Source organism: Aquarana catesbeiana, linkage group LG03 (assembly GCF_042186555.1).
Source record: "Aquarana catesbeiana isolate 2022-GZ linkage group LG03, ASM4218655v1, whole genome shotgun sequence".
In the NCBI taxonomy this organism is placed as follows: domain Eukaryota; kingdom Metazoa; phylum Chordata; class Amphibia; order Anura; family Ranidae; genus Aquarana; species Aquarana catesbeiana.
The window spans coordinates 503,335,553-503,363,363 of NC_133326.1; the positions used below are offsets into that span (position 1 = coordinate 503,335,553).

Genomic DNA, 27,811 nt, shown 5'->3' on the forward strand with positions numbered 1-27,811 from the left:
CAAATGTACTAAAACACCCAATTTGCTGGAAAATATCACCAGATAGGAGGAGTGGCCATGGGAGCCTCATGTCTCCCAGCCTTTGCAAGCCTCCACCTAGGATACTGACAATGGGTCATAGTGCAGACACTTGGTCTTATGGAAAGGTATATTGATGATGTACTGGTTACATGGAGGGGGGAATGATTCAGACTTCCTGGGATTTATTGAGGAATTAAATATGAATTCATCCATCAATGATTAAAATATCAAACAAAGCAACGCAAATGGTATTGTTCAGCACTGTTGGTCGAATTTAAATTATTGATTAAAATCGCAATCTATAAGTCTTAAATCTAACCGAGCTGTTAAATGAGGTTGTATTGTAATTGGTTTTCTAATACACACAGAGATAATTGCTCAATCAAACAGAAATGATTACCGAAAATGTGTCTTGCCTAATCGACTTGGCAGAGACGGAATATTATGTTCAGCCCATTGTTGCTTTTAGGGCTACAGCTGAGACCCCCTATACCCTGTAAACTGGCCTCCACGAGTCTATACACAATGTAAGAATCTACAGAAATTGGGCGTGGCCTGGACGGCAATGGAGTAGGAAGCAGGCAGAGTGAGCTCACAAAAAAGCCCTTTAAAACATACTGCCGGCTAGCACATAACAGCGGGGAAGAGAACCGGCACCATGTCGCCGCCAAAAAGAACCATGGATGCGGTGGATAAGCTGGCGAGGTACAGACCCCAGGAGGGAGGCCGGACAGATCAAGATGCGCCGACATGTGCTCCACAGCAGAACCCTAGGGAGCAGACACTGTCAAGGTTCTGGAGGTTATAGCTGCCCTGCAAGGGACACTCACTACAAAGATCGATGAGGTCAAAATTGATATCTCCCTGCTTAGGCAAGATCTTTCTAAAGTGAAGAACCGGGTCACAGAAGCAGAGACCCGAATTGGTGCAGCAGAGGACATATTACACCCCTTAAGCCATATTGCAGAAGAAGTGCAAAGGCAGATACAACAACTGCATGCACATCAAGATGAAATGGAAAACAGACTGAGGAGATGCAATCTCCGTTTCATAGGACTGCCAGAGAAAACTGAAGGTAACAATCCTGCTGAATACCTGGAGTCTCTCCTCATTAATCAGTATGGCAGGGAGGCTTTCTCCGTCGTGTTTGCTGTGGTGAGAGCCCACCACATCCCAGCAAAACCCCCTCCAGTGGGAGCCCCTCCGAGGACCTTTATTGCAAAGTTCCTAAACTTTAAAGACAGAGACAAAATTCTGAGACTAACTAGAGAGAAAGGGAATATTCAAGTCGGCGATGGACATGTGGCAGGCTTCCCAGACTTCTCTAATGAAGTGCAAAAGAAAAGAGCACAGCTCCAAGATGTTAAACGGCGATTAAGAATCTTGCATCTCAAATATGCCATGCTGTTCCCTGCCAGACTAAGAGTAGAGGAAGATGGTCATGTACAATTCTTTGAAAATCCTAAAGCGGCAGGAGCATGGCTGGATCAGCGTGGATAACAGGATATATGACACAACACACCCAGAAACTGAGTGAGTACAACTAATTTTGCCCTTAAACGCTGGATGATTTACCCCCCATAGTTCTCCCCATCGCCCCTTTGTTGCCTCTTGCAATAATCCTCCTTCTCCCCTAGAACTGCCTACAAGGGGATGAGGAAGATGAGAGCTAAATTATGCTTTGCACAAGAGGGGTAAAAACTACAGCCATCATTTCCTGGAAGCCCTGTGCGCTTGTACACAGGGCATACCTGAACAGCACTGCTCATTAACAATGTTATTTTAATAAGAACGCTCCTTGACCCACCAACAGACCTTGTTGAGCCTTCGGGGCGGATGTAGCCTGGCTGAGTCATCGCGAAAGGCCATAAAACTGGTGGATTTACCCCCTACAGTTCTACTCATATCCCATGAGTTACTTTACATATGGATGCTCCCCTTTTTTCCCCCTAAAACTGCCTGTGGGGGGATGGAGATGGAGAGCAGTAAGCCATGCCCAGCGCAAGGGGGGTGAAAACCATAGACTTTATATCTTTGATACAGTCTGAGCCCACACATAAAGCATGCCTGGATAACACCGGTCATTGACTACCATATCTCACATTGGGAGCGCCCTGACCCACCAGCGGAATCCATAGGATTATGCATGAATATTATCTGCACTCAGGTATCCCGGAATCCTACACAGCAAGAGTCTCACTCGAATGAAGGACTACTGAACATAGGACTTCACTTGCTCTCTCCCCATGTGCTGTGCAGTGAGAAATTGCCCCCATCTCACATACACAGCCTATTTTTTCTTTTTCTCTTCTTTTTTTATATTTTTCATCATAGTTACTTACATGCTATAACTGGTCTAAGCAAAGCACCTCCAGTCAGTTTGAAAGACTGGATGAAAATCTGAGCACAGGTTATTGGGTACTATATGCTATCACCAAGTTGGGGAGGTGAAAAGCTGGGAGGAAAGGAAAATGCCAGATCAACAGATCAGAGCATTGGGGAATTTTGCACCGTTGTGCATAAGTTTACATGTTGGAGAATAAGCCAAAAACTGTATAGTTACTGTGTGAAATGCAGTAAAGTTCTTATAATTAATATGCAATGTATGACGCGGAGACGTGATGCCCTGCCGGTACATATAACCCCAGTTAGCTATGGCGAATGGGGCAGATATTACATTTATGACATGGAATGAGCGAGGTATGGGGGATAAAATTAAACGTACAGCTGCACTAACATTTCTTAAAAGACAAAAAGCTGACATTATAGTGTTGGTGGAGACCCATGTTACTGGGCATTTGCAAAAGGCATTGAGGTGCCCCTGGGTGGGTTGGGCGTATTACAGCACCCATACAAACCTATCCAGGGGGGTCACGATACTTGTGGCTAAATTCACCCCATTTGAATTGATAGCTGTGAAAAACGACCGGCAGGGTAGATATGTCTTTGCTCATGCGCTTGTTGGAGGAACACCATTGCTAATTATAGCCAGTTATATTCCCCCCCATACAGATTGGATGTGGTTACAGAGGGCCTAGCATTTATAGCACAACATCCGACAATACCAGCAATTTGGATGGGGGACTTTAACCAGACCGTGTCTTCGTCTCTAGATAGACCGATGCAAATGGTAGACATATCGGGGGGACCTACACAGACCAGATTGTCCCGTACCATGATGGAGTTTAACCTAGTGGATGTGTGGAGACACAACAACCCCACAACCAGAGCATACCCCTGCCACTCTACAAGTCATAATACTATGTCTAGAATAGATTTTATTTTAGTGTCCCAATCTTTACTACCTAAAGTTACGGGGACTGGAATTGCACCTAGGAATCAGACCACTCCCCTTGCTGGGTAACAATGTCTTTGAGGACTGCTCCCCCTACACGTATTTGGAGACTGAATCCCCACTGGCTCTCGGCCCTCACAGACCATGACGCCATTGAGCAGGAGATAAAATACTATTTGGACAGACCTAGAACTACACCCCTAATTAATACATTCTGGGATGACTTTAAAGCCGGAACCAGGGTGGTGGTAGCATTATACACAGCCAAAGCCTTCGATTCCGTTGAATGGCCATATTTATGGGAATGCTTACACAACTACGGGTTTGGTCCCCAGTTTGTGAAATGGGTTAAGCTTTTATACCAGACACCCAAAGCAAGGGTGTTTGTTAATGGCTGGCTTTCGGAACAGTTCCCTCTAGAAAGGGGCACAAGACAGGGATGTCCCCTGTCTCCCCTACTATATGGCCTAGCTGCAAAGCCACTGGCAATTGCCATTAGAGCAGACCCAAATATTAAGGGATTAAGGAGAGGACATCTGGTAGACAAAATAGGATTATATGCAGATGACACTATCTTATACTTAGCGGATCAGGGGCCTTCACTACAGGCTGTGCTTGAAATAATGGAGAAAATGGGTGGATTTTCAGGATTGTGTATTAACTGGGACAAGTCCTAAATTCTCCCCTTGGATATATCCCCCCTCCTAAAATGAACCCAACTTTGCCGCTAACTAGGGTGTCCAAAATTAAAGACCTGGGAGTGGAGGTTACTAGGACTTTGGCGGACTATACGTCTTTGAACGTCACACCCTTATTTGAGATGATAAAGTCCAAAACCCAGACATGGTCCAGGCTACAACTAGGGGATATGGGGCACGTTAACATAATAAAAATTATCTTGTTACCCAAAATACTTTATAGGGTATGGCATGCTCCTCTATATATCCCACTGAGAGTCTTCAAACAGATAGAAGCCATTCTGAACTCATTTGTATGGGGAAATGGCAGGCATAAATTGGCCTGGCATGTTCTGAAAAATCCTACGGATATGGGGGGAGTATCCCTCCCTGATCTTCAAGACTACTATTTGGCAGCTCAATTATCCCATATATATCACTTCAACAAAGTGGAAATGCAGAGATATAGAGCCTTAGTATGTAATAAACCGGGGCAATCAGCTTTCACCCCACTCCAAGCCATCCTCCGAGGGAAACAAATCACCAAAAAACCTCCAAGATATAATATGGGAATGCTTTTTCATGACCAGAGAGTATGGGAAATCACGCTAACAAAACAAAACACCGGGAAACTACACGTCCACACAATTATGGTTTAACAAACACCTACCTAACACCTATCCATTTCAGATTCAACGGTATGGGCTAACTATGGCGTAATATATTTCCATCAAGTGACATCTAACTCCAGACTCAAGCAATTTCAAACACTCAAGGAAGAATTTACACTCCCCAAACAGATGGCCTTTAAGTATTTGCAACTTCGACATGCCATAAAAACACAAATAACCAAATCTGGACATAGTGTCAGAATCCCCTTCGGCTTTAGACATAATACTAGGAGAGGAACCTTCTAAGCTCATCTCGAACCTGTATCTAGCACTCAGAGGTCATAGGTCATTAGCAGTCGCACAAAAAGTGAAAGGGGAGTGGGAGCAGGACATAGGCCCAATAGAGGAGGAAGACTGGGATGAAATAATGGAAGGAACTAAACTGATGTCCCCAAAGTTATCCGACAGATTGACGCAGCTATATATCATACACAAAGCTTATCTAACACCATTAAAAAAAGCAAAATTTCTTTGTACGTATGACCTCACATGCCACCTATGCCACACAGCACTAGGCACATTCTACCACCTTATATGGAGTTGCCCAATTATTCAGACATACTGAACACAGATAGTCCGATTCTTGCACGGTTCCCCAGTAGTGTCAGACCCTAAATTGTGCCTTCTGGGACTTTTACCAGATGTAGACATAGACAAGTACCAAACTATATTTTTACATGAAACTTGTTTATGGCATGTAAGGTAATAGCCAAGATATGGATGCAGGCTTCACCCCCATCCATACGCCAATGGAAGAAGGATGTCAATGATGCAATACCATTAAAGAAGCTAGTCTACACTCATAGAGGATGTGCACATAAACACTCAAGAGTGTGGGATAGGTGGCTGGAAGATGGGGAAACCTGTACTTGAAAATCTCCCAAATCCTATAGAATGACCTGTCTAGAAAGATACAAATAAAAATTAATAGGAGAATGACCTGTATAGGTATTAAGTATGAAAATCCTTATTTGGAAATATATTGGGAACAGAACCTCGGAAAGTTTCTCTTATGTAATTGATGTATGTTTTCTCACAAACCCATGCCTTATAATGATCATACAATGAAACTCACACAAACTGTATGGTGTAAAATGTTATTTATTATTGTATTAGAAGTATTGTTCTGTAAAATTAATCTTATTTAAATAAAGTTGGCTTTTTCCAATTAAAAAAAGAATCTACAGAAATTTCTTGTGCTGTAAAAAAAAAAATACTCAAGCACTGTGCATATGCTTATGAGAGCAGTAGGGATTCTTTATGTCTCACTTAACATCTTGCACTGATGTTTATCCTCTGGGCTATTTTGTTTTACAGTCTCTTGGGATCTATGTTCCCTATGCCCAGGATTCTTCTTGCAATGGCCAGAGATGGTTTGCTCTTTCAGCCACTGTCACGTGTCAGCAGCCGGCAGAGTCCAGTGGTGGCCACCATGGCTTCAGGAGTAGTAGCTGGTAAATGCTCGAAGCAAGTGGATAGAACTAAACAATGACACCTATGGGACAAGAGGCAGGCTTGTGCATTGAATTTCAGAAAGTCTGTATGTGATAGATCACTTTGACCAGGCTTTGAGGGATCATCTTGTATCGCTCACTACAGGTTACGTTAAAAACAACTTGTTCAAATCTGTGCAATCTGATCATATGAAAAAAAACAATAAATAAGCTGAGACTACCTTCAGTGTAAGTTCCATGCAAAAAAAATCAGTACACAATAATCAGACATAGGAGGCCAAAGCTATATGCAAATCTCAACTTCTACCATAAGAGCTTGGTCCCACACCCTTCCACTGCCAAAGTCTCTCTAATGGTTAATGAGGCTACACATCCCATTAAAGAACCAATAAGGAGGCTTGGAAAATTGAAGGTGGTAAACTAAACTCAATTTTTACAAGCAAGATTGAAATTTCCATATTATGTCAGCTTCTTGGGCACTTGGGAAGATATGAGAAAAAACTGCATTTATTGCCTTAAACTTAATTAAAGTTGACTGTGCATATGGATGTAGCTTAACTATAAAAATATTAATCACACCCTTAATTTTCACTCTCTAACATACCAAAGTTTCATATTTTCAAATTAAAGTATGCGTAGGGGAAAGAGTAATATTGACACAATAAACATAATGCAAATCATAGCTATACACATTGGGAGGTATGCCTGTATATTTGTTTTTAGTAGTCTGATGCCTCTTTAATAATGTTCTGGTCCACAGCTCTCATGGCTTTCCTGTTTGACCTGAAGGCCTTGGTGGATATGATGTCAATAGGGACTCTTTTGGCCTACACGCTAGTGTCTTCGTGTGTCATTCTGCTGAGGTAATTTTAATGATTTTGTATTTGCATGTAGCGTATGTGTAGTTTAGTAGTAAATATAATGATGTGGCTGAGAAGGGTGGAGAAGGTGAATAGTGTCTTTGAAAAATGAAGGTTATGATAATTTTGGAAGCCTATTATAGGCACGTATATCTTTATACACCTTGTAGGCCCTGCTGGCAACAATAGAAGTTTTGGAACAGTAGGTAGTAGCGCTAACAATAGTGATAATTATACCAAGTATTAAACATAGACTGTGATAACTAACATAAAAGTGCATGAGTTGTAGAAAAAATGTCCAACTGTATATATAAAAAGTGCTCAAAGCCTTGAACCAATGTGAATAATCTTCCAATACATTGATTCCAGCAAAATATCGCCCCCCTGATTTTCTTCTGGATAAAGGCCCTGGCCGGGTAACAGGTCGCAGGCTTATAGAGCTTGCCTTGGGGTAAGCGAGCAATCTGTGTGGTGTCATCACTGTGGTTGCGGTGGAGGATTCATTTAATCAATGTATTGGAAGATTATTCACATTGGTTCAAGGCTTTGAGCACTTTTTATGTATATAGATGGACATTTTTTCTACAACTCATGCACTTTTATGTTAGTTATCACAGTCTATGTTTAATACTTGGTATAATTATCACTATTGTTAGCGCTGCTACCTACTGTTCCAAAATATTTTTGTGTGTATCTCACTTTTAGCAGCTGCTTTGGTTTTTTGTTTTTAGTTTTTAATATTTATTATTTTTTCATATATTTTCACTACCTTAAGATACAATATTATTCTCATTTTTTAGTATTAATTTCTCACTTATTTGGCTATAGCGCGGTATTTTTTATGTAATAACAATAGAAGTTTAATTGTGTGAGGAATGTGACAAGGCCAGCTGTTTGCCAGCATATTAGTGCACCAGTCTGTCCCACTTTCAATGTGTAATCCATGTACACAGAGTGGTATTAGGAGGTAGAATATCCCAGAAATTACTCAGCTTCTAATTTCCTGTTGTGGAAGGACAACACATGCTTTTTTCTGCACTAAAATCACAAGAAATTGTACCAGCCCTGCCCAGTTGTCTTTTGTTAAACTACTGAATCCCTCCCACTCTTCTCACCTCCATTACATAGGTACTAATTGTTCTGTAGCCCATGATAAGAACTGGGTGGACAACTTGAGAAAGAACTGGAAACAGAACAGCTCTGAATTTTAGGCAGGTGTCTTTTTGCACTTATTGAAAAGATACTTCAAACACTTTCAATGGCATATTTAACAGAGGAAAATGGAGTAAGAGAAGATGATTGTTAGGGTTTATACAGTATATACTTTAATATTTGCCCTGGACATTAGCATATACCCTTTATAACCATAATTACCTCTTTTATTGCTGTATAATATTACTGCAAGATGACAAGTGTGATTTGTGTTTCTGCTAGGTACCAGATAGAGACAGAAACTACACAAGCAACTAATGGAAGTATAGAGTACCATGATAATATCACAGATCCAAGGCCATCAGTTATTGGTTCAGCTCGCTCCTCGACACTGGTATCACGGAGTGTAATGGCAATAGGTAAATAGGATTTACTCTTTAATCAGTAAAATATCATTGTCTTAGATAGGGTTGGCCATATCCTGTATACCAGGAGTAATGAATTAAAGTTCATAGAGGTCCGATCAGTAAAAATTTCTTCCACCCGAGGTCCAAATCGCATGTTCTTCCAATCACTCAGGTCCTTCACATCACAGCCCCCCTCTCCTCTTATATCACAATCCTGTTCTTACATCAGTGCCCTCTGCCCCCCCACAGCCGTGTCCTTTGCCCCTCTCACATCACAACCCCCGCCAGGTAGTGTCCTCTGCCCTATTCACATCACCCCTACACTTTTAGTCCTTTCTGCCAACTTCACATTACCCCCCACCCCCCCCCACCACACCACACACAAAAGTTTGCTCTGCCCCCTTTACATCACCCCCCCACTAGTGCTTTCTGCCCCCTTCAACTCACCCCCCCCCATTCACCCTCCCCCCTACACAGTAGCCTGCTCTGCCCCTTTACACACATTTCTCCCCCCCCATAGTAGAGCTCTCTGTAAGTTCACAAGCATCCCCTGCTCCCCCATCCTTCAGAGCCAGGTTCTCTTTTCCCCTTACTCCGCTACCTGACAGGCACACAGAGCGGAGATCGGGAGACGGGAGAGATCATGAGAGAGAGGCACAGTAGCGCTGCATGGAGGGCGAGAGTGGGAGCTGAAGTTAAAGTGATTGTAAAGGTTAGTTTAAAAAAAAAAGTCATACCTACCTGCTCTGTGTTTTGCACAGAGGGGCCCCAATCCTCCTTTTCTGGGGGTCCCTGGTCGGCGCTCATGGCTCCTCCTCGTCGGCGAGTGCCCCCACGGAGAGCCGATTTTCATTCCATTTCATCCCAAGTTTTGCTGCTGAGTCTATTGATACAGACAACAGGACTCGGCTCCGGCACCCGGCTCCTATGTCACTGGATTTGGTTGATAGCAGTGGGAGCCAATGACTCCTGCTGCTATCAATCTATCCAATGAGGACCTGAGACAGTGGCTGGAGCTGCTGGGCTCGTGCTTGTCGCTGGAACGATCGGGCTCAGGTGTGTGTGTGGGGGGGGGGGGGGCTGGGGGGCAGCTTCAGCACAGGTTTTTCAAAAACCCTGAGACTTTACAACTCCTTTAAATTTTGCATACCGAGCTGGTAATCGATTACTAGGATTGCTCTGTGTCCTATCAACCAATCACCTGCTAGTTATTCTGCAAAGTTATCTAAGGCAGCTCCCGCGTTCCATGCAGCGCTACTGTGCCTCTCTCACGATCTGTCCTGTCTCCCGATCTACCCTCTGCTGTTATAACAACAGATGCTGCAAACATATTGCTACAATTGCTTTACAACAAGCATTTGTTACAAATCCGCAATAATGCATCATAAACACATCCCGTTATGATCATTCAACAGTTACAGTATGTACAAATTACATTACTTTATCTAATCTCATGTGCATACTTACTTTTTAGCTAAACCAGTAGCTCCATATGGTGAAAACTTAACCTTTATCATTCTGATCATAAATCCTCTCATAATCCAATGAAACTAACCCCACACAATGGCATCAATTTGATACAATGCATTTAATTGGATTATGTTACAATTATTATTACGCCTTGTAAATTTCCGAAGCATAAGAAGTGTTTATTCCACCATATTCAAAAGAAGGGACAAATCTGATACTACCCATGATATGCCTCCATCCCTAAACAATGCAACAAAAGGAAAATAGCCCATGGGACTTTGAATGAGGCAAACATGGGGGCCAACAAAGTAGAGTAAAGCTTAGTAACATGGTTTATTAAAACATGAGTAAATGATGACAAATTGATTGACAAATTGCTTGAAAAGATGCACATGTTATTGTATACAATGTTAGAGTTGTACTGGCATCTATAACTCGATGCGTTTCAGGAGCCACTGCTCGCTTCTTCAGGAGTAGATCATTAGCTGCAGTAGCTCTAGAAAAACAAAGTATGCATTGAAAGTACGCATCACATAAAATATCTTTTTGCAAATAGAGGCCCAAGTTGAGCCCCATACTTACAAATCGGCAAAGCCGAGGTTCCAAAAAGTGATCCTCTAGGAGGCATGGGATGCATTCGGCCCGGGAGCTGAAGGGTTGGAGCTGACAGCAAACTGCCGGGGGCGAAAACGTGAGGGACAGACATGACTCAATGGTGACAGTTGTGTCCACTGATATGTCTCAGCATTCGGGATAAACCACTGCAATGTAAACATGTCGGTTCCATCCCTTCAGCTCCCTGGTCAAATGCATCCTGTGGCCGCCTCCTAGGGGATCATTTTTTGGAAGTTCGGCTTCGCCGATTTGTAAGTATGGGGCTCCACTTGGGCCTCTATTTGCAAAAAGATATTTTATGTCTATGCATTTACTCAGGTTTTAATAAACCATGTTACTATGCTTTACTCTACTTTGTTGGCCCCCATGTTTGCCTCAAAGTCCCACAGGCTATTTTCCTTTTATTCCACCATATTCATGTTTCTTGTTCACCCAACGCTTCTTACCCTCCTTACACAGTGGGCTTCATGCACAAAATCATCTTGCATGTGGTATTTAGGTGTCCGGACACATTTTGCCTAAATATCGCATGCAATCCTGAAACTGTCGATTCACTATACTTATAGTAATTTACCGCAAAACGCTGAAAACGCTATGTAAATATTGCATGAACAGGCATTAAACTCAATTCACAGAAGAAAATAAATAATTGAGAATACTTGAGAAATAAAGAATGCATTAAAAAACAAAGCTTCTAGCTTACACTGTATTAAAAAAAATCTATAATGAGTTGAGAGAAAAAGAGCAGATTCCTAGAAATAAATATTATCTTCTTTCAGCGGTCCTAGTCTTAATAGCGAGTGTGGTATCTACAACATGTTCCCAATACATCCTGTCTGGTGTACTTTGGTGTGTTATTCTGCTTGCCCTGGCACTCCTTGGTATTATAGCAATCACCCTCTTTATTTGGAGGCAACCACAAAACCAGAGCCGAGCAGCATTCATGGTGAGTTTTACACATTTATTATCTTAACCTAGTATGGGTTTTTTTTTTTGGGGGGGGGGGGGGGGGCTGGGTAATTCAGTGTGGAGCTCAGTATAATTCCATTTTATGCACTGCAGTTGTGTTTCCATGTGTGCTACACTACTCTGTACAGATGACAATTTTTCACTTTTTGTCAGAAAACTTAAATGAATAAAAAATAAATAAATACTGTGTAGCTTCTGACCACTCAAAGTTGAAATAATTCTCATACATTGTCGTTATTTGTAGGTACCGTGTTTGCCATTCCTACCTATTCTGAGCATCCTAGTTAACATATATTTGATGGTTCAGCTGAGTGCAGACACATGGCTCCGTTATGCTGTCTGGATGGTGATTGGTAAGTTACCTTTCCAAAGGTTCTACTAGATATGCTATTAAGACCATCAATAAGACTAGAAAATAGAAGATTCACAAGAACATCCACTGTTTTTTTTATTTTTTTATAAAAGCTGATTTAAATTGTTAACCAGGGCCACATTTAGCCTGTCTGATCTGGGGGCGCAGAAATAAAGTGGGGGGGGGGCATAATGCCAACACACCTTTGTTTTATCCTATCCTAGCTAGCTCTCCCCATTTTTGACTCTCCAGCTCTCTCTGTTGACACTGCCTGTGTGTGAAGCTGGGTACATACACACACACACACACACACACACTAGGGCTGGGGAAAAAATTGATTTGAATCTTGAATCGAGTTGAGAGGTCAAATTTATTTAAATTTTCAGCAAATCGACTTTTTTAGATTTTGTTTTTCACCAGGACCGCCACTGACACGGCGCCGGTCCTGAGGAGCTGTGGGCAGGGGCTTTTAGGCGAGGCTGCGGCTTCGGCCTAGTCCGCGAGGCCAGACGCCACGGACTAGGCTGAAGCTGCAGCCTCGCCGAAAAACTCCTCAGGACCGGCGCGGTGTCCATCAAAAACAAAAAAAATAAACTCGATTCGAATCGCGAATAGAATTTTTTTTTTAAAAGTCGAAGATTTTTTTTGGGGATAAAATCGCCCAGCTCTAACACACACACAGTTTTTTTGGTTGAATGAAAAAAACTGACAGATCCCCATATCAGTACAAGCGATGCTGATGCAGGGATCTCTCCTGCTCCTTCTGATAGTGCCGCCCCCCGACCCCGCCAGAATACACTGATCGAATGGTTTTCCAGCATGCTCATTTGACAGAAGTTGGTTGTTAGACTGGCTTCTGTTGAACAGACAGCGGCACACACATTTGGTATATGTGTGGACCCAGCTTTAGTCATTAAAGAAGTTGTAAAGGCAGAAGGTTTTTCTTTATCTTAATGCATTCTATACATTAAGATAAAAAGCCTTCTGTGTGTAGCTAGTCTTAGCTAGAATTCTGCTTTCACCACTTGAACTCCGGAAGTTTTACCCAGTTCGTGACCAGACTATTTTTACTATTCAGCACTGTGCTATTTTAACTTACTTGGTTATGCAACACTGTATCAAAGAGAACATAAAGGGAACTGGGATTTTAAAGGTGCAATGGATAACACAAAATTTATATAAAAAAATTCACATTTTATTTAGAAAAATTGATAAAAACATATCTGTAAAAAAGTGTTTACATTCAATGTAACAATACAATCTTGAATAGTGCAACCGAAGGAATTGTTTCTCAACATGTTTCACCACATGCCGTGGCTTCTTCGGGAGGGTAATATCTATCAGGCACTGAAGAAAATAATACAAAAATTAACAATAACAATATGTAGAACAGTCAAAAAGTCAATATGAGTACAAGTCAAAAATAATACCACAAATCCGATCTGCCAATGCAATATTTCCGCCAAAGGGGGATTTATTTACCTGTATGTAGGTCTTTCAAAAAATTGAATAGTAAATTGAATATAAACTCTAATAATTGAACCACTTAAATCAGGAAGCGGACCCAGCCAAAGGATCATCTGATGACCACAGAGAGTAAATAAGATTGCGTTTTTAACTGATGGAAGAGGTCCTAGAATAAGGATGGAAAGAAAAATTGAGAAATTTTCATTGTTGCAATCTTTGATTTTTACATTTCTTAATTCTTTGTTTTTTCTTTTTTCTTTTTTTGTTTTTTGGAAAAAAACATGAAGTCTATACCTGTGATAAAGGACTAGTTATCAACCAAAAGTCCAAGCTGCTTTGCTACATTAGTCAGTGTTTTTCCCAAGGTAGAGCCCCAAAAAAAGACAGCAAAAAAACCTAAAAAGACCAAAGAAAATAAAAATCAATCAAGAGACCCCGGACCAGAGGAAGTGTCCCTGCCTGACTAGCCCAGGATTTCCTCAAAATGGCATTAGATACCTGGATCAAATGGTGTGTGAAGAAAATAACATCCTTCTCCTCTCAGGCTGGATCTCTATTGAACCACCATCAGAGTGCTTAAATACCCTCCCCCTCTCCAAATTTGGCGCCAAAAAATTAGGGGAGGGGCGGACGCTGCAGGGGCGTCTGCCCATAGGCAGTAATACTGGAAGTGACACTTCTGGCTGAATCAAGAAGAGATATACATCAATCAGATCAGCATAGTCAATGGTGCAAGGCACACCGGAAGTGACACTAGGTGGCGCACCGGAAGTGATGAGACATCACCTCTAAGGACTGTAAGCAGTGATGTAAATGACCATAAAGGCCAGAAAAGACATCAAGAATAATATATATATATATATATATATATATATATATATATATATATATATATATATATATATATATATATATATATATATATATATATATATATAAAGAAAATAGAAAAAAAACATTAATAAAAAAAGAAGTGTAACCGGAAAAGAAGGAAAAATAATTGCAGCCATTTATGTGGACAAAGTCCAAATAAAGGTTAGGGAAAGACGCAATTGGTGCCAACCAGTGGAAACAGGCTTGCCACTGGGATTGGCGCCCTAGGCATCCATATGGACATCTGATCCTAGTAGGTGCTTCCTTATTGTAAAACACAAATCAAAATCTAGAACTCTTGGGAAGAAAAAAAAAAAAAAGCTTTTTTTATTTTTCTCCCTTTCTTCTATTTCTGTTTATATATTCAAAATTTTTGATAGATGAAATCTGCATAATCAAAAAGTAATCAAACAATCCCAATGGCCAGAAATAAAGTGAAGGCAGTTCAGATAGGGTGTACATAGGAGCCTAACAGAGGGACCCAAAACATATCAAATAATAAAACAAATACCAAGGTTAATAAACAACTCCAGTCCTAGCGCTCAAAGGATGGAAAAAGGTGGAACTGAATCCACTGTATATACATAAAATACAAGCTGCTGTTATAAGAGGAAAACACACAAATAAAATCAAAGTATACTCTCTTATAAGAAGATAGTATTAACAGCGCTAATTAAGTTAAACTAAAGTACTCAAAAGGCTAATGTACACAATAGCACTGAACTTCTCGAATAAACGAGGATAAAATAAATATACAAAGGTGATAAAACAGAAAGTTCGATGCAGTGGCATGAGCTCCAAAAGTCCCAAAATGATCGATCATACCAATACCAGCAATAGCATATAATATACCAGCGGTAATGTCAAAGACTTGTCACTGCTGCATAAACTCAGGGTTTTCTCATGAACAGTTCAATGCATATGACGGGCAGTTGAGATAAGGGATTAGATTCCTTTTGGAGTGCACACATCCATGGGTCACTAAGCCTTCACTACATCACCACGTGAATCACCCCCTATAGATATAAACTTACCAGAGGTAAGAAAAAGACAAGCCTGTTATCTCCTTTCTCCCTTAGATCCGCTCTTCCACTGCCAGAATCACTCAGTCCTCCTCAGTCAGAGTAATGTAGTGTCATGGTAAGCACATGTAGGAAATAGAAGGGAAGCCTCTCCATAGTGTAAAAATGTTTATTAAACAAACCCATTAGGAACCCCCCTTAACAGATCGCGCTTACACAATAAAAATCATAAAACAGCCTGACATAGTCAGCATCGGCTCACCGCTGGTCGGAGCTCCGAGCGGCCAGCACAATGCCACATATCAAATAACAGTGGAAACAAAAAAATAACCACTTAAAGGAGCAACTGAAAAATGGCCAAACCAGATCCCTAGAGGAAAGGCTTGAAGCTCATGGATTCATTGAGCCCGGGAGGCGAGGTGGCAGCCAAGGAATGGATCCACCTCGTCTCCTTCTGCAAAAGAATCCTATCCACATCTCCCCCCTCTCATGAGTAGGTATGAATTCCAGGGCAAAAAATGTCATCTTTGTTAGATCAAATGAATGGTATAAACCCATGTGTCGACTGATGGGTGTTTCCATCTTTTTCTTTTGGACGAGGGATACATGGTCCCTAATCCTGTGGAAAAAGGGTCTCTTGGTTTTCCCTATATAAAACGCCTTACAGGAGCACCTCATATAGTAGACCACCCCAATGTATTGGCAGTTAGCAAAGAAATTGGGTTGATACAGAGTCCCATCTGGAAGGATTGTCTCCTCTGAATCTAAAATAAAACTGCAAAAGTTGCACCTGCCACATGGGGCAGTGCCTTTGCGAATATCTCTCCCGGATCTCTGTGTCAAGTGGCTATGGACCAATTGATCCTTTAAAGACCTGGACCTTCTATAGGGAATAGAAGGGATTGGTTTGACATACTTGGAGATTACTTTATCATTGGATAATAAAGGCCAATATTTCTGGATGATTTCACTGACTTTTTTATGTTGTTTAGAATATGTTGTTATCAGCCGTACCTGCTGGTCCGATTTTCGGGGTTTTGATGAATGAATTATTTCAGTTCAGCTATGTGATTTGGCTCTATGATATGCCTTTTTGAGAGTGGAGCGACTGTAGCCCCTATCCAGCAGGCGTAACTGTAAGGCCCAAGCTTCCGTCTCAAAGTCCTGGTCATGACTGCAGTTCCTCCTTATTCGTAGATATTGACTATAAGGGATGCTCGCCACCAAGGACTTGGGGTGGGAGCTGGCCGCGTGTAAGGTATGGTATGGTAAGGTATGGTATTTCCTGCTGAGGACTTCCTAAATAGGGAGGAACCAAGTGTGCCGTCTGAATTAAGATAGATAGAAGTATCCAAGAAATTGATCAGATCATTGTATCAAAGAGCTTTCTTTTGGTGTTGTTATTTGATCACCACTGGGTTTTTCTGGGGGTTTTTTTAAATTTGTTATTATATAAACAAAAAAAAGACTACTTTATGTTACAAAATTAATACAATAACTGTGTGCCTAACAAGTGTATGTGTGATAATCTCCTTAGACTGGCTGGAGAAAGAAGCAGCCATCAGCAGGTTCACAGCCATAATCATTGGCTGTGAGCCTGCTGACAAATACAACACGAGCAGTAGGAGGAGCGTGCCTGTAAACCCGGTACATCACGGGGGGAACAAAGCCATCTTCCCGCAGTAAATGTTAAACTGCGGGTCAGCAAGTAGTTGATAATTGGAACTACTATACATAAACAAAACACATCCTATTGCCTGTACAACGCCTAAATAATGCAGACTATGGCTGTTCATTTTTTTCTTGCAGGTTTCGTTATCTATTTTGGCTATGGGATCCACCACAGCGCAGAAAGACTGAATACACCAGTTACTGTCCTGCAGACAATGGATGACACTGCAGAAAACATGGGATCCAAGACACAGTTCTTTGATGTTCAGCTCAGTTAATAAACCATAACTGTAACAGAATGTAGTGGAGCTTAACACTGAACTTACAAGAACCAGTGGTTCTTGTAAATATCTCCCAAACGCTGCATGTTTAAGAGACATTTACTGTGCCTATGGGCTCATTTACACTTACGCTTCAACTTCACACATTAAATCGGCTTCCGCTTCAATGTGCTTTTTTTGAGGCGTGGCTGATGCCCTGTGTGCTGATATCTCATTTCTACAAAGTAAAATCTTTAGGTGCTTTAAGCAAGCTTTGTCGTAGACTTCTATGAAGGCTTTGAAGACGCCTTGACGCACCACTAAATCGACATGAAGTATCATTTTTTTAAGTGAAGCAAAGTGTAAAACAGGATTGCAAGCTTACCATTTTATTTAGCGACAGGTGCTTTGACTGGTACTCAGAGAGCTTAAAAAAACAAAACAAAAAAAATGCATGTCTGAAGCAAGTGTAAATAAGCCCTATAGGCAAGTCTTATTATAGGATTTAGCTATGGGAAAAAGAAAGAAAAAAAAAAACATCCCATACAAGGGCGATTACTCAATTAAAAAAATAAAAATAAAAGCGCATCTTTTTGCAGGTAAAACATTGTGCATTCATTTTTTTTTACTTGGAGCCTGTAAAGCATTGCACCCACATTTAGATCACGGGTGCCATGCAGGACTTCTGCAGACTTTGTATCTGTATCAATCTACTCGTACAGACAATCAGATTACACACCGACAGGAAGAAGGAAGGAAAAAAAAAAACCCACACACCCCAAAAGCACTCAACAGCGCTATGGTAGTTCATTGAAAACTACAAGCCGACATCCACAAAGGCTGTCCGTACTTTACCGTTTAACTAAATCAACCCCAATGTGGCACGAGTGAGAACTAGAAATCTCCCCACAAATACGGCACTCAAACTTAGCAAAACATACAGACCAGCAAAATAAAGGGCTACAAAATATGTTGTCACTTGAGCTTCACCACAAAGTTAACACCAAAAGCCCCATTGACAGTGACACTATTTTGTAGCACTTCATTTTGCAATTGGATTATATGTTTTGCAACGTTATTGCATTTGAGCACTGTATTTGTGGGAGATTTAGTGCTCACTTTTGTTTGACATACTGCTGAGTGGGGTTTTTAAGTACACAGGTGATAGTTGATTTGCATGGTGGGGTTATTTCAGCCAAAGTGCAGAATAGGTTAAAATTCTTGGCAGCTAGAATTCCCAAATTATTTTTTTCTTTTTAATATATAAAAAATAAGGTATATGTGTTCCACTAGATACATTCAGCAACAACTACCCACATTACCTAATGTCTGTACAGAGACCAGATAAGACCATCCCAGACTTGCAAAAGTCCCTGCCCTTGCCTTTATCACTTATCCCAGTCAGATGTCAAAGCCTTCCAAGGAGATCAGCTCTAAAGGTCTGTACACATGATCGTATTTGCCAACGGGAAATGTTCCGACCATGTGTATGCTCCATCGGACAATTGTTGTCGGACTTTGCAAATGTTGGCTAACATGTCTTCAAATTTTCCACCAACAAATGTGTGTTGTCGGATTTTCCGATCGTGTGTACACAAGTCCGGACATAAGTCCAAAGTACAAAACACGCATGCTCGGAAGCAAGGACGAGCCAGAAGCCGTCGGTCTTGTAAATCTAGCATTTGTAATGGAGAATTAACATTCGCGACATGGCAAATTATGTAATCTCCAAATGCAGCGCACAATTCTCTTCTTCTTTAATGGGATAATAATGAAGCTGCTATGCTGGTGATACTGATGGAGTCATTGCAAACAAATTTTCAAAGGCTTTTTTTTCTAGTGATAAAGAATATTATGCTTTTTTTTTTTTATTTGGGCAAGTTACCACAACACCATTATCCCGTAGTTTTTAAGATTAAAGATACAACTATATTGGTGTCGCTTGTCAATTTTAAATTGTATTTTTTTAAATGTTCCTGCATACTCCTAAACTGTCATTTGAAGTAAAACACATAGCCAAGTATTATTCTCCACAATTTTTTTATTGTGCATTAAAAAAAAAAAAAAACTATTTTAGACATGCTATCTGCCAACAGAACTTAACCAAAAAGTGCATTCTATGCATCCAAAAATATAGAAAATAACAAATCAAATCATTATTCAACCAAATAAAATAATGTCAAAGCAATAACTCTAAGGCGAATAATAAATAACACGTTATCTCCTCTGATTCTGCAACATGGCTGGTTGACGAACGGCCGCTCAGAAACTAACTGAAAAGCGCAAAATGAAAAGTGCCAAATGAAAAGCACGAATCAACACTCAAACTTCTACTAACACGAAATTAGCAGAAGGAGCCCAAAGGGTGGCGCAAAAGAGCTGAAAAACCACATAGTAGGTCACTAAGTTTGTAATTGTTGGCCAACAATTGTGCGACCGTGTGTATGCAAGACAAGTTTGGGCCGAGGACCTTCGGACAAAATTCCGCGGTTTTGTTGGCGGAAAGTCTGATCGTGTGTACGAGGCATTGGGCCTCATGCACACTGCAGCTGTCAACGCATGTTTCACAGGCATTTGACTTTTTTCTACTGTCAAAACAGCCCTCTGTTAGCCGATGTCCATGCTCACAGTTGTTCTACAGGCAGAAATATATGCACAACAACCCCACTTGCCGACACACTAAATGCATCCAAATGTGCCTCAGTGCTAGGCATGTTTAACCCTTTACTCAATGGGCAGAATAAGTGCATATTCTGGCCAATGAAATAAACGTCCAATCCCTTGACATGCCTAACTGCACCTACACGCTATTGCAAGCTAGGAGAAAAGCCCTAGTGTGCATGCGGCATAAAAAAGTACTAGTTGTTTTAGGTTGCACCTTACAAGAACATGGACTTTTAGCTGCTCATGTTTCCTAAACCTATAATTTCCAGACCCCTTGCATTGAAGACAGACTAGGGCTAGGCTAAAATGCAGGCTTAGAACTCTGCAATGCAACCCCATCATCCCAGTGGCAACCAGTAGCCAAAGATTGCAGAACTTTAAAGCTATAGAAAAGTTGAGGCCAAGTTTAAGAAAGCCCAGGTGATGGGAAAAGGCTTGGTGATATATGAACATTTATGTTAATGTGTCCCTGTTGCAAAACCCAGCCCCATAGAGGTTCTCCCTCATTTTGAGTGTGTGTGTGTGTGTGTGTGGGGGGGGGGGGGTCAGGTCACAAGCTCCCATCTTTTTGAACAAGGACACCTGACAAGATTTTTCTGTACTTCCCTAACCCACTTGTTGGGCATCACAGGGACCAGTTGGGGGAGAGTCCAAGTGCCACAAAGAAGCCCAAGACATTGTGCTGCCTGGGACCAATTATGAAATGTTGCCTCTCCAAAAAAAAAAAATCACGCCCACCAAAAGGCCCCCACATCCATTATTTTATATCTTGATAACTAAAGGGGACCCATCATGGCTCTATACATGTATATAGGAGTATACAAAGGACCTGTGCATGGCTGGCGGCCGCGATGTCACTTGGCCACCCGCGATTGCTCTACAGAGAGCCAGAACACGGATCTGTCAATGTAAATGGAAAGATCCCCATTCTGACAGGGGAGGAGAGACAGATCTGCTGTTCCTAGTGATTGAAGGAGCGAGCCTAAACTGATAAAGACTTTTTTTGGATGTTTATTATAGCAAAAAAAAAAATTCTTTCAACATTGTCGCTCATTTTTGTTTATAGCGAGAAAAAAAAAAAAAAAACATAGACGTGAGCAAATACCACCAAAAGAAAGCTCTATTTGTGGGAAAAAGAGGACGTAAATTTTTTTGGGTACAGTGTCGCATGAACGCGTAATTGTCAGTTAAAGCGACGCAGTGCTGCATTGCAAAAAAGAATGATTGAAGTGCATTATTTCTATTATTACATAGTTCAACTCACCATAATGCAGAATCAGTGGGAGCCCAGAGCTTGCCAACGTCACCTGCCACGCGTTGTGGATTGTCACTTGCCACGACGTCACCTGCCACAAGTTGCAGATTGCCATTTGCTGTGTCCCAGAGTGAAGGCAGGCAGCAGAGAAATGATGTAATCTCTCTGCTGCTCGCGGCTGCACAGTGAGGGCAGAACTGCAGTGATGCAGGGCAGGCGGTGAGAGATAGTGTCATCTCTCTGCTCCCCCCCTGCCGGCCCGCTGTTTGGCCAGCAAGCCCGCTCACCTGCCGACCCGCCGACTGTTCCCCTGTTTTGCCCCCAACGCTCCTGTCACCTCGGAGCTGGGCTCCCCAGTGGGATAAACAGCGGAGCAGGCTGGCGGCAATTTGCAGCCCCCCTGAAAGTGCCGCTCGGGACCATCGGGTCCCATGGTAGGGCCGGCTTTGCTGACAATTCCCTCCTAATAACTAAAGCTTCTTTTGTTATCAGAGCAACATTAGTCAAATCATACATTCAGGTTCTGCCCTAGATTTGTTTTTTTTTGTTTTTGCCTAAAAAAGGGTCAGATGGCTCAGCAGTAGACCTCTGTCTATTTTCCCCAGCACATTTTGCATAAGAGTACCCATTTGTAGGGATGGACCCGATGTTCGCCCATCTGGCGAATACTGAACATTATGGGTCGTTCCCGGCAAATGTGAGAGCCGCCCCATAATGCACTGGGAGATCGCAGTGCATTGATGTCTGATGATTGGCCAAAGCATGCCTTTATCCAATCACAGCACGCCCTGCTGTGAGAGCCACGACTGGCCAAAGGCCGGGTGCCTTTAGCCAATCATGGCTCAGGGGTCAAGTCCACACCCCACTCTATATAAAGGCTGCTTACACGGCAGCCATATATAGTGTAATGATTTATAGAACGTTAGCTAGAGGCAGGTAAGTTAGTGGCCTGCTGGCAGTTTAATATATATACACACACACACACTGCATTCAGTGTAGACATATACATTTTATATATATATATATATATATATATATATATATATATATATATATATATATATATATATATTACACAGTATCTCACAAAACTGAGCACACCCCTCACATTTTTGTAAATATTTTATTTATCTTTTCATGTGACAACCCTGAAAAAATGACGCTGTGCTACAATGTGAAGTAGTAAGTGTACAGCTTGAATAACAGTGTAAATGTGCTGTCCCCTCAAAATAACTCAACACACAGCCATTAATGTCTAAACAGCTGGCAACAAAAGTGAGTACACCCCTAAGTGAAAATGTCCAAATTGGGCCCAAAGTGTGAATATTTTGCCACCATTATTTTCCAGCACTGCCTTAACCCTCATGGGCATGGAGTTCACCAGAACTTCACAGGTTGCTACTGGAGTCCTCTTCCAATCCTCCATGACAACATCACAGAGCTGGTGGATGTTAGAGACCTTGCGCTCCTCCACCTTCCGTTTGAGGTTGCCCCACAGATGCTCATTGGGGTTTAGGTCTGGAGACATGCTTGGTCAGTCCATTACCTTTACCCTCAGCTTCTTTAGCAAGGCAGTAGTCGTCTTGGAGGTGTGTTTGGGGTCATTATCATTTTGGAATACTGCCCTGCGGCCCAGTCTAAAAAGGGAGGGGGATCATGCTCTGCTTCAGTATGTCACAGTACATTTTGGCATTCATGGTTCTCTCAATGAACTGTAGCTCCCCAGTGCCGGCAGGACTCATGCAGCCCCAGACCATGACACTCCCACCACCATGTTTGACTGTAGGCAAGACTCACTTGCCTTTGTACTCCTCACCTGGTTGCTGCCACACATGCTTGACACCATCTGAACCAAATAAGTTTATCTTGGTATCTTCAGACCACAGGACATGGTTCTAGTAATCCATGTCCTTAGTCTGCTTGTCTTCAGCAAACTGTTTGTGGGCATTATTGTGCATCATCTTTAGAAGAGGCTTCCTTCTGGGACAACAGCCATGCAGACCAATTGGATGCAGTGTGCTACGTATGGTCTGAGCACTGACAGGCTGACCCCCCACCCCTTCCACCTCCGCAGCAATGCTGGCAGCACTAATACATCTATTTCCCAAAGACAACCTCTGGATATGACGCTGAGCATGTGCACTCAACTTCTTTGGTCGACCATGGCGAGACCTGTTCTGAGTAGAACCTGTCCGGTTAAACCACTGTATGGTCTTGGCCACCATGCTGCAGCTCAGTTTCAGGGTCTTGACAATCTTCTTATAGCCTAAGCCATCTTTATGTAGAGCAACAATTCTTTTTTCAGATCCTCAGAGAGTTCTTTGCCATGAGGCGCCATGTTGAACTTCCAGTGACCAATATGAGAGAGTGAGAGCGGTAACATCAAGTTTAACACTCCTGCTCCCCATTCACACCAGAGACCTTGTAACACTAACGAGTCACATGACACTGGGGAGGGAAAATGGCTAATTGGGCCCATTTTCACTTAGGGGTGTACTCACTTTTGGTGCCAGCGTTTTAGACATTAATGGCTGCATGTTGAGTTATTTTGAGGGGACAGCAAATTTACACTGTTATACAAGCTGTACACTCACTACTTTACATTGTAGCGAAGTGTCATTTCTTCAGTGTTGTCACATGAAAAGATATAATAAAATATTTATAAAAATGTGAGGGGTGTACTCACTTTTGTGAGATACTGTACGTACATATATATATATATATATATATATATATATATATATATAGAAACGACAGGCAAGAATTGCTGCACAAGAAAATTATTTCTGTAAAAATTACATAAATATCAAAGACATCAAACCGATACCAGATGCAGCTGGCTGCGACGTTTCGGGCTTTGACAGATAACGCCCTTTCTCACAATCGTATGTCTGCAACTGGTTACATACATCACATGGTATATATACACACAAGTTCATTAATTGTATTAGATTAAGCTGGAATTAATTAATTAATCCACATCTAGTAACAGGTTTTTTAACTAATCATTTCTCATCATTTCAAGTGGTTGGAACAATCAAATGACAACAGGTACAATTGTCTCTTCACCAGAAAAAAAACAAAAAAAGAAAGAGAAAAAAAGAACAAAAAAAATTTTTCCATAAAAAAGACATTCTTCATGGAAAAAGTTTTCTCTTCACAGTATCTATAAAAAACAACAAAATAACAATAATGAGATGTAACAATGAACAGGAGTGTCACCTTTTCACAATAATGTCTAAATAAATAAATACAAATCAAAATCAGTATTTAACCCTTTAGGCTGTAGCGTGTCTAAACGGTTAATCCAGTAAACTTCACGTTTTTTCAAAGCAAGCTCTCTTTCCTGACAGGCAGCCTATGTATGGGTTAATCCCGCCTCTCATACCTCATAGGACCCCATTCCCATAAATCTTTGCTTCTAGTCAGAGACCGTGTTCCTTTTTTGTCCTCCTCCTAGGACCAAGGTGTAGTCTTACCTTACGAAGTTTTTTGATCCAGTCCTGGTGATTTTGCACATGAATGATGGTGATGGCGGTGTCTTTCTGGAGTCCAGCTTCCCCAGCTATTAGCAGGGCGGACAGGGGTGATTTAAAGCGATGCCTTGAAGATCTTACTAGCCAGCCATTGGCTGGAAAGTGGCAACACGGCCAAACGTCCCAGCTATTAGCGGGAGGCCTCCTCTTTATAATACCCCGATCGTGCAGTGAGCAGTTACAAGCTCCCAGTCCCAGGATGGATCGCGTTTGTGCTGAGGTGGTAATGTATGCATTAATCTTTTCATGGCAGCTGTTTTTTGTGTGTATTGTTTGTCTGCTGTTATGCTCCGGTTTCCTGGTCATGGTGGCTGGGACGCATCTGCGTTCCAGTCCGCCGCTTCTCACTCTAGCTGCGCAGCTGCGAAGTCTCGATTGAGATCGAGGCTTGGCTCGCGCATGCGCCGTTGGGGCAAGATGGCGGCGGTCGCTAGGGTTGCCACCTCATCCCTTTAAACCCGAACACATATAAATTATACAGGTTCTGAGACTAATTTAATGCAGATAAGGCACCCAGTGAGTTTAATTACCACCTTAATCAGCCACAGAACCTGTGTAATCAATATGTGTTCGGGTTTAAAGGGATGAGGTGGCAACTCTAGCGGTCGCGCATGCTCGCGAGCGCCATAGGGCGGAGTGGGTCACAGCGCAGGTACGATGTGGACGCGCTGACATCATTATTGGCGGCAGATTCAAATAGCTGTCAGAAACAGCTATCATTTGGGATGCTTGCAGAGCTCAGGCAGCTGCTTCCCGGAGATTGTATATTTGACATTGAAGGTAGGAGACTTAATGCTTGTTAACCACCTGTTATGACTAGGCTGTCTCTATTGTGAAACATCTTGTTTATTTACCATTTGAATTGCTTTCAGTCTTTTGATTCTGTCGCTATGGATGTGTCACCGCCCCCCAGTGGCCAACCCTTATGCCGCAGGTAGGATGAAAAATTTTTTTGTTTTGTTTTTCATTCTGCCTGTACTGTTTTGGGTAGTATTAGGAGCAGGGTAATTTTTTCTTTTTCCCCAGCCCTTCTAGGTCTGAACGTCAATTATCAGCACACAAGGATATTGACCAGTCTAGGTCACAACATCATCAATCTACGTCAAATTCTAGACGTACCTGGTTGTCTTCCAGACACCGCAAAGAAGGATCAAGATCTGGATCTGGACACCATTCGCACCGCCATTCCAGCCGCTCTGAAAGGAGGGCTTGCTGGGGATGTAGCAGGGTAAATCCCTCTGTGAGTTATGTTATTCTAGAGCTATGAAGGAAAGAGGAGCTGGGATCCAGCAAGTGAAAGCTCTGGTCAGGAAAGTGGTTCAAGAATCTCATTTAATCCTCCTTTTGTTACAGCTCTAGTGGTTGAAGAAACTGAACTCGTAATTCGTAATGAACCTGGTGCAGGTTTTGATCATCTTGTCAGGATAACCCCTTCTATGCGGGAAAGTCTCCCCTGGTGGCTGCAGCGGAAAAATCTCCTCAATTGCCATTCCATAGCACCTGTCTCCTGGATTACGGTGACAACGGATGCCAGCAACAGAGGTGGGGAGCTCTCTGTCTGACGGAGGTAGCCCAAAGCAAATGGGATTTCTCATCCCGAAGTGTAGTCTCGAATTTTCTGCAGCTCCAAGCTGCCTTCCGTGCTCTACAAGCTTTTCTCCACTTGACAGCAGGAGCCTCAGTTCTACTCAAGCTGGACAATACGACAGCCTGTATCTTATATCAGGAGATGGGGGCACCCGCAGTCTCTCCTTACTGAAGGAAGTAAGCCCAATCCTGTCTTGGGCCCAGACAAACTTGACGAATCTGACAGCGGTTTACCTTCAAAATGTCCAGGCAGACTTTCTCTCAAGATTTGCCCTGGACAACAACGAATGGTCTCTCCACACCGAGGTATTCAACTGGATTCTGTCTCTGGGAATCTTGCCGGAGGTAGACCTGTTTGCCTCCCCATGCAATTTCAAACTGAAAAAATACTACACGAGATGTCGTTGTCCCCAGGCCTTCGGAGTGGATGCCCTGACGGACCAGTGGATATTCCACAGGGCTTATGCCTTCCCCCCAAATCCGGTCATTCTCCAATTTCTGTCGAGGCTCAGGTGGGAAGAAGCCGAAGTAGTGGCAGTTGTTCCCTATTGGCCCAACAGGCCAAGGTTTCCCCTCCTAATGTAGCTCAGTTACCGGGATCCAGTTCCTCTCCCTTCCAGACCAGATCTCCTGTTGCAGGGAACATCTCTTCACCCATCCCATCTCCATCTGATGGCTTGGTTCTTGAGAGGGGAAGGCTGGAAGCGCTAGGATGTCCGAGTACGGCTATTGCTACTTTACTGAATGCCAGAAGACCAGGTACCAACAAAGTTTATCAAAGAATCTGGTCGAAGTTTGCGGACTATGTTTCCACCACTGACGGTTCCTGTAATGATCCAAAGATACAAGATATTCTGGGCTTTTTACAAACCGGCCTGGATCTGTCTTTATCAGTAAGTTCTTTACGGGTTCAGGTTTCCGCAATCTCTGCCTTCACAGGGGTATCCTGGGCCAGACACCCTCTTACCAGACAGTTCTTCAGAGGAGAAATAAGGCTCAGACCTCAAAGAAAACCGAGATTTTCCAAGTGGGACCTTCTTTTTGTCCTGGATTTCTTCTCAGGAAAAGAAATTCAACATATGGATCAATCAGCTATTAAAGATCTTTCTCTCAAAGCTGTCTTCCTAGTAGCCATAACATTGGCTAAGAGGGTCTCCGAGATCAGTTCTCTAGGATTCAAGGAGCCATTCCTTACTTTCTTCCCTGATCGAGTAGTCTTGATTCCTATACTAGGATCAAATCCTAAGGTAACATCTGTATTTCAAGAGAATCAAGAGATTGTTCTTCCAACTTTCTGGACAACTGAAGACTCTAATGCCGCGTACACACGGTCGGACTTTTCGTCTACAAAAGTCCAACGGACGCTGACGGACTAAAGCTGGCTGGTAATCCGATCGTGTGTGGGCTTCTCCGGACTTTCAACGGACTTTTTTAGCCTCAAATCCGACGGACTTTAGATTTGAAGCATGCTTCAAATCTTTACGTCGTAAGTACGACGGACCCCGAAGTCCGCTCGTCTGTATGCTAGTCCGA

The 27,811-nt window shown here is 42.2% G+C and overlaps 1 protein-coding gene across 2 annotated transcripts in view; it reads left to right on the top strand.

Moving 5' to 3' along the window:
* The window catches only part of LOC141132554 (cationic amino acid transporter 2-like), a 51,448-nt gene extending 32,777 nt beyond the window's left edge, over nucleotides 1-18,671 (top strand). For both annotated transcript variants that reach the window (XM_073621112.1, XM_073621113.1), the window contains exons 7-12: nucleotides 5,982-6,118; nucleotides 6,879-6,981; nucleotides 8,413-8,549; nucleotides 11,402-11,568; nucleotides 11,836-11,944; nucleotides 17,115-18,671. In XM_073621112.1, coding sequence (XP_073477213.1) covers nucleotides 5,982-6,118; nucleotides 6,879-6,981; nucleotides 8,413-8,549; nucleotides 11,402-11,568; nucleotides 11,836-11,944; nucleotides 17,115-17,254 — 793 coding nt within the window. In that variant the 3' untranslated portion in view covers nucleotides 17,255-18,671. The remainder of the gene's footprint in view (nucleotides 1-5,981; nucleotides 6,119-6,878; nucleotides 6,982-8,412; nucleotides 8,550-11,401; nucleotides 11,569-11,835; nucleotides 11,945-17,114) is intronic.
* The last annotated feature ends 9,140 nt before the right edge of the window (nucleotides 18,672-27,811 follow it).